The sequence below is a fragment of the Condylostylus longicornis genome, unplaced genomic scaffold (assembly GCF_029603195.1).
Source record: "Condylostylus longicornis isolate FDR11 unplaced genomic scaffold, ASM2960319v2 ptg000028l, whole genome shotgun sequence".
NCBI lineage: Eukaryota > Metazoa > Arthropoda > Insecta > Diptera > Dolichopodidae > Condylostylus > Condylostylus longicornis.
The window spans coordinates 3,685,341-3,708,964 of NW_026577997.1; the positions used below are offsets into that span (position 1 = coordinate 3,685,341).

The 23,624-nt window shown below is 22.1% G+C and overlaps 1 protein-coding gene across 1 annotated transcript in view; it reads right to left on the reverse strand.

Annotated features, from left to right (window-relative positions):
* Positions 1 to 797: 797 nt before the first annotated feature.
* The window catches only part of LOC129607678 (interferon regulatory factor 2-binding protein 2-B), a 36,285-nt gene continuing 13,458 nt past the window's right edge, over positions 798 to 23,624 (reverse strand). Inside the window, exons 2-4 of the mRNA XM_055518830.1 lie at positions 2,257 to 2,889; positions 1,679 to 2,148; positions 798 to 1,599 (exon numbers count right to left, since the gene is read on the reverse strand). Of these exons, the coding sequence (XP_055374805.1) occupies positions 1,459 to 1,599; positions 1,679 to 2,148; positions 2,257 to 2,889 (1,244 nt within the window). The 3' untranslated portion in view covers positions 798 to 1,458. The remainder of the gene's footprint in view (positions 1,600 to 1,678; positions 2,149 to 2,256; positions 2,890 to 23,624) is intronic.

Sequence of the window (23,624 nt, forward strand, 5' to 3'; positions counted from 1 at the left end):
ATATTATATATTAAATTGTTTTGAATTTTTGTTTACATTTTTTTGCAAAAAAAAAAAATTATAATAATAATAGTAAATTCACATTTAAATATTAATATATATATATATATATATATATTTTTTTTAAATATAGTTTTGTTTTTAAAAAACTTTTTTGTTTTGTGTATATAATTTACTTTATATAATTTTGTATAATATATATAAAGTTATTAATTGTGTATTACACATTTATAATTATTTTACATAAAATTTTATTGTAATGATTACTAAATTAACCACCTAAAATATAATTATTATTTATATTAATGTTTATTATATTTATATAATGTTAATTATTTTAAAATCAAGTAAAAAATTGTATTTATATTTTCTATTTATATCATCAAATGTTTTATTTATTTATTTTATTTTTTTGATTTTTTAAATTAGTTACTTTTGTTTTTTTTTTTTTAAATTTTTCCTTAATTTGCTACAAAATTTTTTTTTTTTTTGTTATTTCAAACATTTATTTTAAATTTTATAAAATACACATTACAATTGTGTATATAATATATTTTTGTTTTTTTTTTATATATAAATATTTTATTAATATTTAACGAAATGTTAAGAAAATGGTTTTTGTTTTTTTCTTGTTTTCCAAGAAAAGAAATACAAAAACAAGGTAAAAATATTAATATTTAATTTTTTTGATTACGTATTAAATAGTACAATTATTTTAATTTAATACGTAATATTACAAATATTCAAAATACAAATTTTTTTACATTTTTTACATTAAAAAAATGTAATTTACCACAATTTGTTTAATTTTCAAAAACAAAAATTCTTAAACTACTAGTAAAAAACTAGTAATTTGTTTCAAAGTTTTTTTTTTTTTAAATTTTCTTTGTGTTTTTATTTTTTAAAATTGCAATATCTTTTGTTTTCTTCTTTAAAATTTCAATTTTATTTATTAATTTTTTTTTTTGTTTTTTTGGTGTCTTTGTTTAAAGTTTCAAGCAAGCTCCATACTACATACTTTAAATTTTTGTTAATCATTTTTTATAATAAGATAACAAAATTTAAACAAAATATCTCTGTACTTAAAATATCCGACAAACATAGTAGTAAGTAATTAATTTTTAAAATAAAAACAAAAAAAAAATTCTTCTGAATATTATAATTATTTTGTATCTACATAAATTTTTCAAAAGATTTTAAATTATCCATTTTTTTTTTGCTATCGTCCACTTTTCTACTCTTAGTTTTTGCTTGATTTTCTCCTTTTATTGAATTACAAAGTCCAATTTGACACAAAAATGAAATCCGTGACAAATTCATTTTGTTTTTTAAGTGATTGTTGTTTTCTTATCTAAATTTTTGTTGTGTTAATTTTTTTAATGTTTGCTTTTATTTTATAAATCATTTAACATTTGCATATTTTAAATATTTTCCTAACTTTTTTGAATAAAAAAGTCATTAAGATTCTCGTTCTTTTTTAACTTTAACCTCTTCCCCTAATATGGTTGCAATTTCACCTTGCATGAATGCCCATGGTATATTTGAATTTGCTAATGGACATCTTTCACCAGATGGACAATATACTTCATTTCCAGAACCCTAAAAATTATAAAATACAAATTGTAGTATACAAATAATTTAGATTTGAAAAAAAAGTGGTTTAAAAAAAAATTCTTACATTTTGTCTCTTTATACTTTCACGACTGCATGGGAAACAAAATTTATGATGATTAACAGACGGGCATTGCACAAAATGTGTATCTTCTAATCTTTCTTGACATAGGGTACATTTAAGTGTTGCATTTGGTGCTGATGTTGGACCGTTATTACCACCACCTCCACCGCTACCAACAGATGTTGGAACTGAACCATCTGGTGGTCCGTTTTGTGGTACACCAGTATTTGGAGCATTATTATTATTAGCACCATTTGCAACATTTGGATTACCAACATTTCCAGTTGGCCCAACAGGTGCAGATATACCATTAGGACCTCCAACACCAGTAACTGGATTTGCAGAACCAATAGATTGTGGTGGACCGCCAGTAACACCAACCGATGACGGATTTGATTGTGCATCTGTACTGGTTACTGTTGTACTTGATACATGCCTGGAACCAGATGATCTTCTTCCACTTGATGATGATCCTAATTATTTTAAATAATTAAAAACAAAATTAGGTTTTATTTAATTATTCAAATATTTTTTAGATTAAAATTTATTATTTAATAAAACAAGTTATTAAATCATCTTACCTGAACTATTGGGAGAATGTTGACTACCACGGGATGCCGTTCTTGGTGGTGGTGGACCTGGTGGACTTGGACCATTTCTTGGGCTACTTGGTGGTAATGTTTCTGTAATAGACATTAAATTGATCATTGGATTTGGTTGTTGATGTTGTTGTGATTGTGACTGAGATATAGATTGTAATTGTTGAGAAGATTGCGTATGACTATTTGATTTTATTTGATTTGATATAACATTATTATTATTATTATGATTATTATTATGTGATTGTTGTGTTTGAGAATGTTGCATTGCAACTTTTGATATTTGTGATTGAGTTGTTGTTGCTATAGTCATAGAAACTGTTGAAGGTTGCTGTAAAGAATTACTATGATGTGTATTAACTATTGAAGAATTTTGTTTTGATTGAGATTGTTGTTGTTGAGAAGATGAATGCGAATGCGGCGCATGCGTATGCTGCGAATGTTGTTGTTGCTGTTGTTGCAATGTTATTGAATGAGAATGTGATATTTGCTGTTGATGTGATTGCTGTTGTGATTGTTGTTGTTGTTGTGATGGACGTTGCATTTGCGACGTGGGACTAGGATTTATGGTTGAATCTCCCATTGTATTCGGTGGTAGTGGCATTGTTGAATAAACTAAAATCAAAAAATAAAAAATCAAATGGAAAATAATGAACGAAAAAGAAAATCAACTAAATTTTTTTTTTTGTTGTTTGTTTAAAAAAAATTTTTTTTTTTTTATAAAGTTAAAATTTTTGTTTTGTTTATTTTCTTTGGATAGTATAGAGATATAACAATTGCACAATAATTGAGATGTATAAATAAAGGGAAAAATTATTTTCTTCTTTTTAAAGAAAATTTTATACATTTGTATATATATATAGACATATATTTGTATATGTATATATAAATATAGTTATATAACAGTATGTAATATTATGGTTAATAAATTCAAAAAAATTTTATAAAAAAAATCTAAATTTATGTGCAATTGTAAATTAATTGAAAAAAAAAAGAAATTCTAAATGGTGTAAAATGAAATTGTAGATTTAAAAAATGTGAAATATAAGATAGAAATAAAATAACCAAAAAAAAAATTTAAGTTTTTAAATTGAAAAATTATTTGTATTAATATTTATAGCAAGGAAACGATATGCCACTATAATTTATGATTTTAAAAGAAAAAAATAAAAAAATTAAAAATAATAATTGTGTTTTATAATTTTAATTATGGGAGATTCAACAACTCTTGTGTAATTTAATTTTTTTATTCACTTTATGTTTTTTTCAATATTTGCAATATTAAAAATTTTTATTTTATAAATATATAATTCTAATTAAATATAATTATTTAAGTATGTCTTTTTTTTAATATTTTATTATTATTAAAAATTTGCATTATATTTTTAAAATATCTTTAAAAGTAATTATTTTACTAATTAAGATAATTATTGTTTAAAATAAAATTTTAAGGAAAATATTAATTGTTTTTTTTTTTTGTTATTTTTATTTAATAAAATAATGTTGCAACATTTCCATCACATGTAGATATAAGTATATTTAATTAAAATAGGTTTGTAAGCAATTATAAAAGGTATAAAATTAAATATAGTCAAGCAAACGCATTCACCTTATCTATGAAAAATTAAAATATTGTACATATGTATATTTCAAGAAAAATGAATACCTACTGAATATTTGTAATAAAAATTATAAATAATAAATTATGAAAAAATTTTATTGAAAATTTGTCATAGTAAAAATTAAATTATTATTTGATAGCCAGATGAATTATTGAATATTTTTCAATTATTTAACCCCTATTTGTAAAATTAAATTATTTGTTTTTTTGCCATAGATTCCACATTTTTGTTAGAAATATTCAAAATTTGAATTAAAATAAGAAAGTCAACCACATCATTATATTATTTTATACACAATTTTTCCAATCTTAAGTTTCTTTGAATTTATGTACATTTAATGCATATAAAGTATAATTAAATGTACTTGAATTGATTTATATATTTACATATACCTACATTTTATTGCTTCTATCGCTTATTTGCTGCAACAATGACATAAATTAGTAAAAAGGCCAATTCTCGAGCTTGAAAACTGTCTTTTACACATAATAATTTATGAAATAATGCTAGAACAGAACCAGAAGAATATTATTAAAATAAAAACTTAAAAATTCGATTTTCTCAAATGTGCAAATTTTGAGTTATATCAGTAGTTGCAGCAAACGAGCGACATAATAAAGATAAGATTTATATAATTTGTTATCTGTCTGAATCTTTATATTAAAACAAAAATTATTAAAATAAATTAAAATATAATTATCAAACACCATTAAATGAAATAATTTTATTTTTTTTTTAGATAAGTGCAAAAATTTACAATATTCTATGTTAATACTTAACGTAATATTATTTATGTACAATGTAGATATTTAAAATAAAATACTCAAAATTTTACTCAATTATTTATTTACTTGTTTAACAAAGAATAATTTCACGCCTATTTTTTTTCATGTTATAATTTTTCTTTACAGCCACTTATTTTCTCTTTCTCTCATTCTTTTATTCAATAATAATATTACTGATATCATCATCGTTATTGTCATAAATTTCTCACTCAAAACAACGTCATCATTTTATGTTTTGAAAAAAAAAAAAATTAATACTCATATTACTATTTTAGCGACGATTTTTTTTTTCGCTTTTAATTATTATCAAGTTTACATTCATTATGACGTCATTAATCTTTATTCATTTCTCATATTTAGATTGTGTTGTTGTTTTTTCTGGTTTTTTTTTAGTACTTCACTTTCTGTTGAAAATCAATATATTTTATTTACATATGTGTATAATTTCCAGTTATATATTGTGTATGGCGGTAACCTATACATTAAAAATTAAAAAAAAATCCATATGTATACGCCGTAACACTAACACAACACACACTCATGCAAATTGAAATTTTCCTGCCTCAAAATTTAGTTAAATACATACACATTTTACCCTTCGCATTTTATTTATTCGAAACAAATTCAAATGCAATACGAAATTATATTTTTTTATATTATAGATTTTTGTTTTTATATTTCTGAAAAAACAACAAGAATGCACAAGAATTCAAAATTCAACTGGTTTTTTTTTATTTTCATTTTTTTGCAATTGTTGCCTAATATCTTCAGCAACTACTTATATTTTAAGTTCTAGCTGAAGAAATGTAAATATGCTAAATTAATAATATGTATGTATGTAAATATGCTAAATTAATAATATGTATGTATGTAAATATGTTTTATGCAAGTATGACTTTATTCTTTAAATTTTTTTTTTCTTTTATTAAAAACTCATCAAATTTTTTTGCTGAATACTATAAAATCTGTTATTTGTAAGTCGTAAATTTTCGTAAATATACGAAGTGGCTTATAATCAAATATGTATGGATAGGTATATTTTTTGTTTCTAAATTACGAAACTACAATATTTAGGTTACGAATATGAATTGTACGCATATGTATATGAATTGTGTTATATAAACTTACGCATATGAATTATATGTAAAAATTCTCCTATAGCATAATATTCTTCTGCAATATTTGACATAAACCTAATACAAAATGTTCATTTGAGCAAAACAACAAAAGATGGCAGCACTGTTGTCATGACGTATTTAAAACAAAATAAGTATAATACATTCAACGAATGCGAACACAAAAATATTAATTTTAGAACTTACAATTAAAGTACGTAATATGTAAGCATTAACATAATTATACTTACTATGAAATTCATACATTCGCAAAAGTAATATAACTTATATATGGATGTAGGATATTCTATCTTTGCCATCCAAACGTAAGGGTGGAATATACATAATCATGTTATGTTAAGTATATACCTAAATATGTACATATAATTAATTTTCACATCACGTCAAATTTCCTGATATAATACCAAATTATCCAAACATAATTTAATTTTTCAGAACAGAAAAAATCGTATGTATGTACATACATTTGTATCATGAATGTTCAGAAATCAGTTAAATGAACAAGCTCGGAGCTACTTGCATACGCACATACATACATACTTATTTGATATTTGATAATAATTATGTACGCAAACTCCTATGTATAACAATATATTATGAACGTTTTTTTTTCCTCAAAAGAAAACCATAAATATGAAATTTTATGTCAAGTAAAAAAGAACTAAACACTGGCAACTGTATTACCTAAACACACACTCTTACAAAAGGCAATTTCAGCCAGAATTTTTCATATTATTTTCCCTTTATTTTATTTTTGTGTGTGAAGGACGAAATTATAAAATCATTTAATTTTATTTGACTAAAAAAAAAAAGCCAGCTGAAAATTTTATATTTCTGCTCACACACATACACAATTGGAGTATGAAATTATGCATGTGTTTAAACTACATAGCAAGTATGTATATCATAATATTGCTTATGTATTTGTTGCCATCTTTTTTTCAAATAAACTTTTATTAATAATGCATAATATGTACATATATATATATGTATATAAATTTTACTTTAGCATTTTTCATTTTTATATTCGATGATTATTTCGTTCGATAGGAACGAGACGGAATTTTATAATATGAACGAAATAACAAACGCTTTTTGATAGCCATCTGTGCAAGTTTATACGCATATGTGCATAGATATATATGAATACCATATGTATGATTTTTGATTAGATACATATATATTATGTATGCATAAGTATGTTTTCGTACGTATATTACAATGCTCTGTTTTCAAACGCTTAAAAAAATGTGAAGCCATATTCAAAAGAACAATAATAAGGAAAAATAAAAAAAATAAAAAAATTCCATTGATTCAAGAATTTACGGCTGTTTTTGTTTTTCTTTATTATTATTGTTTTTATTTCGGGTTACTATAAAATTTTCTAGTTGTTTTTACTTGTTTTGTATTGAAATGATAAAATGAAAGCTAATTTTATTTTCTGACATTACGATATATGTACATATGTACATACATTTCTAGATATTTATGGAAACATATTGTATGTATGGATGTATGTTTGGTTGGATAAATAAAAAAAATAATTTGTTTATTTTTGTTTTTTAAATTTAATCTTTATAATAAATTACAAAATGAGTTCATCCATGTATGTATGTATGTATGTACATATTTAATTACGGCATCGGCGAGTATTATGAATATTTGAAATTATGTCGGTATACAACATGTGTTGTTTCTGCCTCAAATTCAAAATAAAGTGGAATTATTTAACAAAAAATATACATACATATGTATGTAGAATTTTGAAATAAAACTCAAAGATAAAATCGTAATATTATGTAAGTACCTATATTCTGAAAGAATATAAATGTACAAATTGAGTGTACTTTTAAATGTACACACAATTGGATATAAATTCTCGGTAGCGGAGTAACGGTATTCTGAGCCTCACAGAGTGTTCGATTTCAACAGAAGGGTGGATCTCGAGCGGATGCATACACCACATTCAGAAAGGCACAACATATCCATATACGCGGTCGCTATATAGATATCGCTATCCGAAATCATACATATGTACATATTTATAATTATTTGGTAGCATGCATTTTTATCCCAATTATAATACATATAGATGACACACATATGTATGTACCTACATAATTTAAATATGTTAACATTAAATTCTGCATTATTTTCTAAAATTTTTTTAAAATACATACATACATAATTACGCGTTTTGAATATTAATATAAAAATTAATAAGTTTTAAATAAAATTCAAAAATAATTCTAAACTTACGTAATTGAAATTTAACATGCATATGTATGTATGTATATATGTATATATCTACATAAATATATTCACCTGCATTTAACAGTTATAAAACTCACCGAAACAACTTACTATATAAATGTAAATTGTTGCGGTGATTTATATATTATGCATATATGCATATCTCATTTAAATATCAACAATACCAAGAAAACAAGAACTAAAAAAATTTAAAAATAAAAAAAAAGCACAATAGAAGAACCAGATCTTAAATTCTTTTAGATTTTAGTATTTTCAGTTGTCGGTCGATGTCTTGTCTTGTATATATATCTACTGCATAAATTCAGTCGTTTAATTTTTCTTATACAATATGACGAAATCACGTAATCAAATAATGAAACGTTCCTAATAAGTAATTTATGGAAAATAAAAGAACAACAGCATTTACTTATACCTATAATGTGCACATGGTAAGGTAATGTAGCGTCTAAACACAAACACTATTCAATATTTTTTTACAAAACAAATATATATGAAAAAAACGAAAATGAATCAATGAAAAAACACTATTCTTCTTAACTACAATCTTATTCATGGGTATGATAAAAAATTTATAAAATGTGTGCATGTACATGCATACATATATACATATTTAAAAACATAGACTCATTTCTATTGCAAATGCGGCTCTATTTGGAATTAACTCACATACATTTATGCATAAGATCAACATTTTAAAATTAATTTTATATAACAACTAATTTGAATTAGGAAAAATGTAACTAAACACTGACAGCTGTCAAAACAACATAATAAAACATACAGAGTTCGTGATAAAATATAACATATACTTCTGATAGTTTAAATTTAGAGTTCTTTCATAAAAACATAGAAAATAATTTTGATAAATCTACAAAATCTTATTCAAATTCGGTAACACTTTTAAACTTTGTGTTAACACCTAACACCGTTCTGTACCAATTATATTATATACATACATATGTATATATTCACAAACAACCTATTACATGCCTGTAAAATTTACTTTTAATACTTATTTCAATAATTGCAGTATTCGTGTTATTTGGGATGGTGGCAAGAAAAAAAGGTATGTATGCAAGCAAAACAAATTTTTAATAATGTGCTGACTAATTCGTACTTCGTAATGAGCCTGAGCACATAATTATATTGTATATTTTACATATATTTGAATTTATTTTAATATTTTTATTTCAAAATGTTTTATATCCATATACACATATGTATGTATATAAGAACTTGTGTCTATAATTATAATTCAACGTATAGGTAATAAAATATATGTATAATATCAATGAACATGGAAAAAACGAAAAAATTCAAGGGTGTTTGTATGTTTTTTCCATTCTTGTTTTTAATACAAAATTCTACGTCACTTTTGAGAATGTGTTCGTGTATTAAAATATTTCAACTCACACACATTTATATCTAAGATAAAAAAAAAAAAAAAAATGAGAACATAATAAAAAAAGAATCAAGCAAAGTAGAAAAACCAGTTTTCCATTTTTTTTTTTTTCGTATTTATTTTTAGTACGCACAACATTCTAGAAAGAAAAGAAAAAGCAAAAAAAAAAAAAAAGAGAAATGAAAAAATTAAAAATATTTGAACGCTCACTTCAATATCCACTCAGTTTTTTATTTACGATAATAACGGCCAAACATAATGTATGCCAAAATACACGGTTAGACATTACGATTTTGTATATAAAAAAAAATGTTTGGCAGACATGTTTTTAATTTTTTAAATACTTACATACATACATATTTATACATGTATAGATATTAAATTTATACGTATGTAAATGTACTATAAACAGTCACCAGGTCAGTACATATTGCAAATGTCAAATTGCAAATTTTCGCATTATTGAATATACCCTTAAATACATACATATGTACATAAGTATATGCATTTATGTATTTAAAACTTAGGTAAGCACATAAATATTCAAAATTTAACCAATTCGAAAAATGACTTGTAAATCACGCAGCATTAATTTTAGCGATGAATTTTGAAATGTACGATATTTTGCATACGAATTTATTGAGTAAAATTTTATACAAAACTTGTTTTAGAACCGGACTTTCTGAAACATTTTGCTTTCCGTCCATAAAACAGTGTATTTACTTATGAACATACGGTTAGCTTACGGGAATATTTAAAATTATGTTATGTATTAGTCTGACTTCTGAATAAATAGAAAACTACGCGGTTATCATCAGATTTTCTGCCTGGTTTTTAAAAACAATGCGGCGAAAACTATATATTTTTTTTTTAATTTGCGCAAACAGGTAGTTTCAATAAAATGACAATGGCAGCTTAAAATTGTTAATGGTTTTGACTTTTTTTGTGAACATTTTTTGAAACTTAACTCAATTCCGAGAAAATTCTTGGATATTTCGAAAAGTCAAAATCTAAATCAATTTTTTTACGATATATAATTAATAATTTACGATAACAACCATTGTTTATCGTAACAATATTGATATTTTATCGGCATTATTGCGACAGACATTAATGATTTACTTGCATTCTTCAAGTTTATTGAATTTTTTAAAATATTGATATATGTACTTTGTAGTAATTAAGTACAATTTGAATGCACACACATACTTATGAACTTACTAATCGTAACTTATATTGAAAGCGGTTTCTTTTTTTTTCATTTTGCATTATTATTAGAATTCAGTTTACAATTACAAATTCTTACATTATTCTCACTTAATTATGATCGTACAAATTCAAAAAAAAAATTGTAGGTATAGGTATGCATGCATAAATATTTTTATTTTATAAAATTTGTTTGTATGGTATGAATACTTTCTTTATTTCTAGTTTTTTGCTTATTCTCTTGTTTTTTTTTGTTGTTGTTGTGTACAACGAAAACCAGTTTTCAGTCAAGTTATCTAGTATTAAATAATTTTATTGTGTTAATTTGTGTTATATATTTTTTTTTGTTAATAAATATTTTTGTTTTTCAGGTTTTTTTTGTCATTATTGGTAAACCTTTTCAGTTATTGGAGTTTTGTTTTATTCCGAAAATATTTTTTTCAGAATAAAAGAATCAGATCATTGAATTTTTAATAACGTTGGCAATATTAATTTCTGAATTGATACAAACAAATTCCTCTAAATAAAGAAGAAATAGAAGCTTTACTTTTTCAAAATTTTGGACAGTTCGCATTGTGTTATTACGATAAGACTCTTGGTTATTACGATAAGTATTGTATTACATGTTTAACTTGTAGAATTCTAAAAAAAAAATATTTTCGGAACTATGTAAATCTATTTTTATTTACAAGTATAGTGTACATTTACATGTATGTTTTGTATGTATGTAGATTTACAATTCTTTTATTATAAATATTGCAATTTCAAAATGTATGTACATAAGTATAAACATAATTAATATAGAACTCAATTCATATGTGTAGGTTTGTAATTAAATAAATCTACACCCCTTTTTGATTTTGAATAAATTATAAAATGAGAGTCATACCGTCTAGGCTTATCTGACTATGTATATATGCTTAATGATTTGGACATTATAAGAAATTTTTGAATTAGAATAAAAATTGTTTTGGTAAACTACAAAATGATCTAATTGACTCAATTCAGATTTAATAGTGAGCTTTCAAATTTGACTACCGAAATTGGGTTTTTACCAATATTTTTTATATTGAACTTATTCGAATATGGGAAATTTTTGCATCTTGCGTTCTTAAGTAGATAGACATGGGAAGAAAATATCATATTTCAATTGTAACTAAACAATTTATTCTGAAATGTGCATACTCATGCAAGTATCCATTCACATACAGTACACATCAGATGCATAAAGTGTCTAGTGTTAATCAATTTTATGTTATAAAATATTCGTATTAATAAAATATAAATATTATTAATAATAGTATAACTTTGTGAATACAAATCTAATATTAATTAAAAATTTCTTTAAAATTTTTATATACATACATATAAATATAAAAATTTAAATTGAGATGTACATAAATATGTGCTTATTTACTAATATACATACATACATACATAATTTTTCAAATTAATTAAAATTTTTTAATAAAATTTTATATGAAATGAGCGCAGCCTCCGGAAAGAAAAAAGAACTAAACAATTCAAAATATTAAATTATGTATTTTAGTATAACAGTAAATTGTTATACTTAAGTACAGGCATAAAATGTGTATTGCTCTATATGCCTGCTATACTATACTACATACATTGTATATCCCAAATAAAAAATAATCTTAGGTTTATTAATTAAAATGTTATGTAATTTTGAAAACAAAGTAAGATTATAGAGTGTATGTAAGTATATACTACTGAATATGAATATAACGTACGTATATGTATGTATATTGACTACATAATTCTCTGTGATTCATACAGGAAAATTGTGAAATAATTTATTTTCTTTATAGTTAACATTATTTGCTTCCAGTTAAATATATGTACATATAAGCAAAATATAAAAGTTCTGTGTTTATGCCATATATGCATTATAAAATATTTAATTTATTTTAGAAAATATTGAATGTACTTACATATGTATTTAGAAATATAGACAATTGAATTTTAACATCACGCAATATTTTATAAACAAGAAAGAAAAAAAAGAATTAAAAATTGTATACAATCAAAGTGTAAAGGAACCAGATATTGTTATACTAACGTATATGTGTATACATAAATTTTCAAGAAAGTTGGTATACAATTAAATTTATCCTATAAAATTTTACTTAATTTGAAATTTATATAAAATTTAGTTATACATACATATGTATATAATACAATTTTATGTAATATACATATAATAATATTATTATTTATAATATATACATATTCTTTTATTTTGTATACTCAACTTAAAAATTGTATTATGTACTCACATAATACATGTTATACATATTGCATAATTTAATGCATATATACATTTATGTACATACATATATACTTATTTGAAATATATATACAAAATTTTTAAGCGAATTATATAATGTGCTATATATTCATGTGTACATGCTTTATACATATGTATGTATATGTATATTGCTAAAAAATCTACTTATTTTCTGAATTAAATAAAAATAAAAATTTTGTACATGGCAGCACTTAATTACGTTTTATTTTATAAAACATTTATGTACTCAAACTTAATATATGATGCTTACAATACATTAACAAAATATCTTCATTTTAGATATACATATTTTTATATATATTTATGTAAATTTAATATTATGTGAATTCAAATACCTATATTAACACATATATATATAAATATGTATATAACACTTTATTCTTAATGTTATAGGTACATAAAATTTTCAAGGGAAAATCTATAAAATAAATAGAATAAATATAAAAAAAAATAAAAGTACAATTTTCCATTTTCTTTCTCTAAAAATGTTATGTATAAATATGTGCGTAAAAACGGTTTACTGTTATTTGGATTCAATAAAAAAAAATCAATTTAACCAACATATTTTATCTATATTCTTATTATATACGTAATTGAAAAAGGTTAACTTATCGGTAATTTTTGACATAAATAAATGACGTACATAATATGTGAAAATTTTCATATGACATATACATATGTCAAAATGTTTATTAGTGAAACTATTAGTGTTAATTTAAATGAACGAGTAGAATGACGAATTTCTTGCCAAAAATTATACAATATTGTCAAAATATAAATTACTCAACTTTCAAAAAATCCAATTTTTTAAATGTTGTCGTTTACACATTAAACTTTTGTAATAATTTGAACTAAACCAAATTTGGTAGGATTTGTAAACTACTTTACTAGCATAAAATTTTCTATATTTGACATATATTTTTATTATCACATTCTGACAACTATCAAATGACATTACTGTCTTATTATGGTTCTCAAAGAATATATGTGAACACTCTTTCATATGAAAGAGTTTCCCCCACTATCTTCGAATTTAAAGGAAAGACGGGTATGAAATAAAAATTTTAAAATGTAGACTTAAGTATATAGTAAAAAATGGCAGATAGACAAAATATTAGTTAAGTTTTATAATTTAATAGAAATATTTAATTAAATAAAAATTTCATATAATTCAATTTTAAAGTATTAATTATTAAAAATATGTTTAAAATAAAATAAAAAACAGAAAACCAATACTTTTTTTCTTTTGATTTCTTATAAATGTATATGAATAAAAATCTATGTATACCTAAATATTTATATTTTATTGAATTATGTATACAGGAAATTTTATGAAATTTAAATGTTCTTATGTATGTATATAATATAAATAACTGTAAAATTCTATATACTTAATCCATTTATATAATATATAACAAGTTTATACTAGTATGTACAATATTTTTGCATTATCAAATACAAATTGAATCACAATTCAAATAATATGTATACATATATATATATACATAAATAGAAAACAGTACAAAAAATTATATATAATACACATATATATGAATATATAATATATATATATACATACTTTTGATTAAAAGCTTACTTGCCCCACAAATAGGATACAAACACGTAAAAATTTAAAGTGTGTACCTAAAATATACTTTGTATATAGTACTATACATACTACATACTTATATTTTTTTATAATATATACATATATTTAAATTATACTCGAAAAATATACCTATATATATAATTATAACTATTTAGCTATATGTATACTATGTATACATTTATAATATTATATTTTTCTTATTGAATAAAAAACACAAGAGGTAAGTAACTTTAAGAAAGAAATGACTCAGAGCGCATGTCATTTGTTTCCGAAAACAAAATAAGAAAATACTTATAGAGAAAAATATTTTAGTAAATTATAAGTAAGTAAATAAGTATGTATACATATAGTATGAAGAAGTATATGTAATATATATTCAATATGTTAATATAGAATATGTATACATAATGTGATTATACTACAATTTACAAGTCAAACTACACAATAAAATTTTATGTATGTATGTATATATCATAAAAGCAAATTTAAAATTTTTCTTAAATTTTAATTAAGAATCATGTATAAGATTTTTAATATTTTGTGTACCAATATAATAAATAATATATCATTTTGAAAATTTTTATTATATTAAGTATAAGTGGGTATATATACATTATATATGTGAATACTGTCTTTATTACATATTTTAATTTCTTTATCCAATTCATGAATAACTACTTTAAATTAATGTTCATTATGTCTATAAAATATTATAATTAATATTGTACACTAATTATAAGAATATCTGATAATATAATTGAATTTAATAACATAAAAATTTTACAATCTGATTGTATGTGTAAAAATGACTTTTTTCTTCATAATTTTATTATAATACGCGTAAATACTTTAAAGTGTCAGTAGATATACCACTTGTATTCGAAAGATCACAAAAATATCATCAAAAATTGGAAATGACTCAATATTTATAAACAATATTTATAAACAATTGCGAATTATTGTGAATAACTGATAGTATCTGTCAAACTGATTGTAAGACATTTAAGCACTTTTAATAATATATTTTCAATATTGCAAATATCACATTCTTAACGTAACTATACATTGGTGTAAAATAAAATTAAAAAAAACTCTCTTAAGTGAGAACGACCTAGAAAATAATTTAAATCGAAAAGTTAAAGTCGAAAAATAATAATAAATAAGTATATGCACGAACAAATAAATATTGAAATTACATTGTAATAGGGTAAAAGTTTGAGTATATTTTAGTCTATTAAAAAATAACGGTAGATTTTTTTTTATACATGAAACATCAACCATATATGTAAGAAGTTTGCATAAATAACGATTCCAGATTATTTTGTATTGTTAAATTAACACTCGTAATAATATAAAATAAATTTTTAAAAATAGAATACAAGCAAATATTATATACATACATAATACAAAATTTTTTATTTACAAAATCTAATGTTTCAGATAAAAACAAAACAATAAAAAATAAGTATTTTCCAATCAAATTTCTTCGTTGGCTGCTTTTCCAATAATTTCATAAAATTTCGATATTGCATGGAAGAAAAAATCTGGTAACTCCTTAAATAAATAAACAATAATTTATTTTCATACACAAAAAAAAAAAAATTCTAAATATTTACATTTTAAATTTTTATACTAGAGAAAAACCAAAATAAACTACGAAAAGAAAAACTTGACAACATTGTATGAAAAAGACAGAAAATCGAAAAAAAAATTTAGAGCTTTTTTCTTTTTTAACTTTATTGTGTTCATTTTTATCAATATAATTATACATATTACTTATACGATATTATTCTTATAGATAAATATTGTCTGTCATTTAAATTGAAAAAGAATGAAAATAAAAAAAATAATGTAAACATAAAATTTCAAAATCTATAAAAAGAAAAAAATTTATGTTTGTTTACAATTCGAAAACTACATATACGTGCTCATATATTTACATATACATATGCCTATATACATACATATAATAATAATAAATTCATAAATTAACTAAATATTTAAATAAACAAAAGTAAAAATTTAAAAGAAATGTGGTTATGATACGAAAAATTTTTAAATATTTTCAATAATTAAATATTTTCAATAACTTCTTTTTAAGATTTCCATACGTTCTAATTTTCATTTAGAAAATGCTCAAATACTCAATAATGAGACTAGGAATTTTGAAACCTAGGTGTTCACAATTATTAAATAATTATTGATAATAACGTAAGCAAAAAGTATATACATACATCATAGGTACGGATTACTTTGAAGTGCATTACCTAAATATTGCACGCATTTTTACCATATTATTTAAAGAGGATGGCAACTCTTCTCAGTAATTATAAAATTTCTTTAATATATATCTACATACATTCTTATTTAAATCTATTACAAATGATGATTCAACAACAGGAAAGAATATTCATTTTTATTTTTCGTATTTTAAAATTTATTATAGAAAATTTAATGTGAGCCTATAAAGAAAACCATTTATTCAATATTTTTAATTTTTTTGAAATTTACTAAAAAGAAATTGGAAAAATTTAGAATTATATTGCTTTTTTTGATTAATTTTGGAAAGTAGTTACTATAATTTGTTTCAATATTTAAAATTAATTCAAAAAGACAAACTTCATATAATTTAACATTAATTTAGAATTTGCTTTCTTGCCCAATTACAAAAATTGATGTACTCTTAAAAAATTCTCCATAATTTTTGACATAAGAATTAGAATCAATCTTATTATTATTTACAATTGTCAAACTTGCCAATACAATTGTCAAATTTGCTCTTCTTAAATCGCAAGAATCTTCCATCCAAAATTAAATATTTTAAAATTTTTTTGATAACGCATTTTTTAAAAATTTCTACGACATATTGTATACATGAAAATTTATTGTATACAATTACTTAACCGTATGTCAAAAACACCAAAAATACAAAACTAGAAAATATTTGTTGATTTTGCATATATTTTCTTTACTCAAAAAATAAATAAATTATAAAAAATGTAGAAATAAAATAAAATATTTTGTCACAAAAATTAAATTAAAAAAAATAAAACAAGAACAAATTGAAAACTAAATATAAAAATAAAATTTATTTTTATTGAATTTATTTAAATCTATAGCTAAAAGTAGAAAATAATTTTGTAAAAGGTAAAATTTTCTCTTTTTTTTCTTATTCTATTAGGTCCACTTCAATATACCAGTGATATTCAAATTTCGGGTCATTCATAAAAGTTTGAGGTTAACAGAAATGAAAATTTAAATAAGAATTAAAATATTCAATTCCTCTCTCCTCTCCAATAAAACGAAAGTACATATCACGTATATAAAATAATTCGAAATTTACAATGTTATAACCTTAAAATTGTTAACTAGCAGTTTTTTACTCTAAGCAGTACTCGAGAAAAAAAAAAGTTTGAGAAACAGTCTCAATTCAACATTATGTATAACAAAATATATACTATAATATTAATATGTCTATAACTATTTAAATCGTATATAATGTGCCATATAATTATATAGATACTTATGCATACTGTATATACTTATGCATGTAAAAGCTATACACATTTATAATATAAATAAATATTTTTAAAATAGCTTTGGCTGTTGGCTCATATGTTAAAAATTTAAAATACAAAATAATAAAAAAAAAGAACCAAAATGTTATTCTTAATATAGAATCTTTAAATAAAACTATAGAGAAAAAAGAAAAGATATTAAAAATCTAAATAAATATTAGTTTATGTTATAAAATAATACTTATAAACAAAAAATATTAAAATATATATATATAGATATATATATACATATATAGATATATGTATTAAATTCTTATATGTATATTATATATATATAGATATATAGATATATATAGATATATATATATATATATATATAGATATATGTAATTAAATTCTTATATGTATATTATAAGAGAAAGAATAATCTAGATCCAAGCAGCACTATTGGGAAAAATTTTTAAATCAAAAATTTTCAATATACGAGTACTCGTATTTACAAAGCCAAAAATATTTATTTTTTTTCACGAAATACTTTAAAATTCAGAAGAATTCTTCGAAAAATAATTGACTTTTTATACTAATAATGACTACCCTCAAATATTTTATCACAAGGTAAGGGCTAAATTTTGCAACTCTTTAAAAGAAAGCTGTTTTTTTTTCAATTACTACCGTAGTAGTGCGAAATAGTATTGAAATAGAAAGTCACTTTCTAAAATTTAAACTCCGTTACTATCATTCTAACGTGGTTTAGTAAGAACAAATTTTTTTCCAATTTAATTATGTAAGTATATTTGAACAATTCCAGAATTTAGTTCAATGAAAACTTCTTATGTAAAATAAAATAATTAAAAAAAAATAAGAAAAAATGAATTAATTTAGTAATTTCTGCTAGAAAATACACATGATGAGTTAAATATTCAAAATTAAAATTCATCAAACTAAACAACTTACTTAATACTTACAAAGCATAGTACTAAACAAGTGTACAAACATTTTTAATATTTTTTAAACACTTTAATTAATTTTAAACTTTAGTCTAAATTTTTAATATTGAATATAAAATACATATGTACATAAATGCAAATCGCTTTCAGTATTTATATATTCTTATTAAACATTACAATATACAATATGTATAATCAATACGGCAACTAAATAAATACAGGTATACATACATATGTAATATGCTTATATTATATGCGCACAAATAAATTAAGTGCAATTTTCTTTTAGTACCAAATTTATTTTTTAAATAAATGCATTATATTGACATAATACATATATGTATACATTATATGTATGTATATAAACATATTGTGTATAATTATGTTTCTTGGCCAAAAATAAATAAGCTTACATATGAAAGTCTAATAAATAAGTGTTATATGCATATATACTAACAATATTTTCTCAAAATGTATATACATATACATGCATATGTTCAAAAATACAAAAATATATGTATATGCATAGGCACCTACATACTGAATAGTAAATAATAATTTTGAATGAATTCCATTTTAATTTTTTTGACGTTTAAGTATAATATTTTGGCATCATTCCAATTTGGCAGGGATGCCAAGAAAAAATAAACATTCAAAACCGATGATATTTTGTATAGGTACTAAATATACGTAAATATTTTATGAATTTATGTATATGTATATAAATTGTATTTAAATATTTAAATATAAAATTATTTACTTATTTATTTTGCATATTAAATATAGAAAGAGCTCTTCAAAAATAATTTTCTTTATTATGGAATTTGCTACGAAACTAATTTTTTAATTATGAATTTTTAATAGGTATCGTGTTATTTAATTTTATAATTAATAAGTTTATTATTTTGCTTTGTAGGTATAATAGTTTGATAAAATTCTACTAAAATTTATGCAAAAACGTTAACTGTACTCAAAGACATTTGCTTTTTAAAGAAAAAATTGTGAATTAAACATATGTAAGTTAAATATTAAAAAAAATGTATGTAAGAAACAAGGAATCCTTTCAAGTTTTTATTTAATATACATACATATGTTTGTATGTTCTTATAATAAGTACCTATGTGCATAACTATGAAGAATTGGGTACCAAACCCTAATACATAAACATACACCTATGTACCTATGTACAATACTTTGTCAAACTTTAATTTCAGTATCGAAGTACCTATGTAGATTTTTCCATACATAATTCATTTTTCTTTGTTTTTTTAAGGGAAAAACTATAAAATAATCGAAAATCAATAACTTCTTTTCAATTAACTTATCCAATTTTACAAAACACACACAAATTCACTCTGATTTCTGAATTCTGATATAATAAAAGTGGAAAATTAGAAAAGAATATACTTTTCAACTTAACCAACACTAATATTTTCAAAGAAAATATTTTTTTTTAATTCAAAATTTACAGCTATAGTTACACATAAGGGCTTCCATAGACAAGTTTTTATGCATGTATATGTTTTTATATAAAGAGTACTCCAAGTTTAATTCAATGTATTTGTATTTTTTAGTAGCCATCATCATCGTCATCATATTCTTTATTCGCTTTTATATCGATCGTACTTTTATGCATGTGTATTTTGTCTTGATTTCGTCATGCATCCAAAGAAACAATAATTTATTTTTGGTTTTTTTTTTACACTTTTTTTACTTTTGTTAATTCAAAAAATAACAAAAGTAAAATAAACGAAAGCAGAACAAAAAAAAATCGATTTTCTAAATTCTTCGTTTCAAATTTCCCATTCCCTTGTACACCTATCCTATTTGTTTGACTAACTTCACTTTATCCGTTGAATTTTTTTCCCTAATAGCAAAACAAAAAATTCATGTCATTTTTTCTCTTTCCCTTTTACATATTTTTTCTTCTTTTTCCCTTTTCTGATTATTTTACGTGCTCTTTTTCATCTTGCTAAATTTTTCTTCCTGGGCAGCAAACCCCTAGGTTTCCCGTACGTACATATGGTTTGTTTTTTACTTCTGTTCTGCTTACATCCTTTTTTTTTGGTAAAACAAAAAAAAAATTTGTTTCTTATTTATTTTGTTTCTTCAAATTTCTTACTTTTCTTATATAAAAGTACGTAATATGTGATATTGAATGTGTACATTCCATATGTATACCCTTGATGTTTGCTTTTTTATAAATGTGTACATATTACATACACCACCATATATAAATATATGTGTAAAATATATTATTTAGGAAAAAAATATTATATCGTTCCAGAATACTGGGGTTTTACGACGACGAGGAATTCTTTTTCGAACTAAACATGGAATAAAAAAGAATAATAATAAAAGTATAATAATAAGAAGAAGAAAAAATGTACAATATAAAATAAAAACATAAGAAAAACCAAAAAGCATAAAAACTCATCGAATGGAACGCGTTCAGTCGAAGTGAAGTTCAAGGACAAATGACGTATAACAACGACGACGACGACGACGTTGGTTTCATCGTTCACTACCTCTCTCTTTGCTGTGTTTTGAGTTTTTTTGTTTTTGCCTTCTTTACTAGTATTTTTATTATTTTCATTATTATAATTTTTCTTTTTTCGGTTGTTGGTTGGAAACACACTGTTTGTTTCTTATTTTATTTTCAATTCAACAGCAAAAAAACACATTTTTACTGTTGTGTTGCCACCACAAACAAAAACAAATTTCGTGTAAAATGATTTTTTCTGTCTCTATGATTGTAAAAACAAAAAATTATTTCAAAACAAAACAAAAATAAGAAAAAGCACAAAAAAAGAATCAAAAAATTTTAATAAGTACTCAAACTGACATGTCATTTATGCGAGTGACGTCACCATAATTCAAAAAAAAAAATTAAATTGCCGAAATTTTTTTAGTGACTGTACTTTAAAGAAAAAATTTGATCTTTTTTTTTCTTTTTAGATTTTTGGCACAAAATGGGAAATACAACAATTTTTGACAAAAAAAAAAAAATATTTCGTAATATCTTACAGTAGGGGTTTTTTTATATAAAACCAAAACAAAATTTTGTATAGGAAATGGCTACAATAAGAGTTTCTGGTTAAAAGTTAAGCGTACAATTACCATTAGCATTAAATCTGAATAGATTATTACTATATATGTATTGTATGTACATGTATTGCAATTTAAAAATCTCTACAATAATTTATAGAGATTTTTAAAATGCAATCAAAAAATTATATTTGTTTTAATAATTGACAGCCCTTTATAGATTTTATTAGATTTTAAAAAATATAGGTAAGCAAATTCTTTGATTCCTTAGACTTAAGTCATAAAACTCCTGGAAATCATATTCTAAATATGTAATTCGAAACAGTATTTTGACAGATATTTTGCAAAGTATAACTATTAAAAAATCTTGAAAAATACGATAAGTATGTTCTGAATAATTTCAAATTAAGAGTACTTAGGTATACATTCAGTAAAAAAAGAGTAGGTGAGTAGGTATGTATGTTCCTTATTAAATTTTAAATTTTCTTTCTTCAACAATTTTTTTTTCAATTTAATATTAAGTGCGAAATTTTGTTATAGTAACAAAAATTATTTCTTTACCTTTAGATCAATGAACCATTTTTGATTTTTTACATTTTTTTTCTTGTTTTTTTCCATAATTTACAATGAAAGAAACGAGACAAAATAACAAAACGATTTCTTTTACTATGATATTTGTTAAATAACCAATATTACCTAGTATGTGTATATTGTATAAAAAGAAAAATAAAATAAATAATAATATGCAACGTAATAAGAATTGTTTTGGTTCAAAAACCTTCCGTTTATAATAATTTCAAAGAAGTATTATATAAAATAACAAAAAATTTTTTTTTGGATAAATTATTATTATTGTCTATAAAATTACAGTGTTGTCACATTTAATGAATTCATATTTGTCACATTGCTTGCGTTCGTTAAGTAATAAAAAATCCCAAAAAAAATCGGAAATGCAGTAAATCATTTGAATTCTCGTTGTTGTAACGTTTAATATGCAAGAGCATTTTATTTAATTGCATTTCTCTCAAACACCTCAAGAAATTATTGAGGTGTTTGAATGAATATTGATTTCAATAATAGCAATCTATTGGAATAAATATAAAAAAATATAAGTTTTTTTTCAATGAGATTTTTTTCGTAATAATGAACAAAGATAATTAAATCAAACATTTTTAACAGTTAATATTCAATTAATAAATTAAGTCATAATTATGAAATATTTTTTAATGTAAATAAGTAATTTGGTAACAATCTTTCTTTTTTAAACAAAAAAAAAATTTTTTTACGCTTCATGCATTTTAATATCTTTTTTTGTCGCATCAAAGCAGTACTGCAAAATGATTAACAAACAAAAAAATTATTTTTTCATTTCATTTAGCATAACATGATGAACTTAGAGATACGTCTCTTAAAATATTGTCAGAAAAAATTTACCATACTTTTTTAATACGTATTACTTTACTGTCTGTCATTG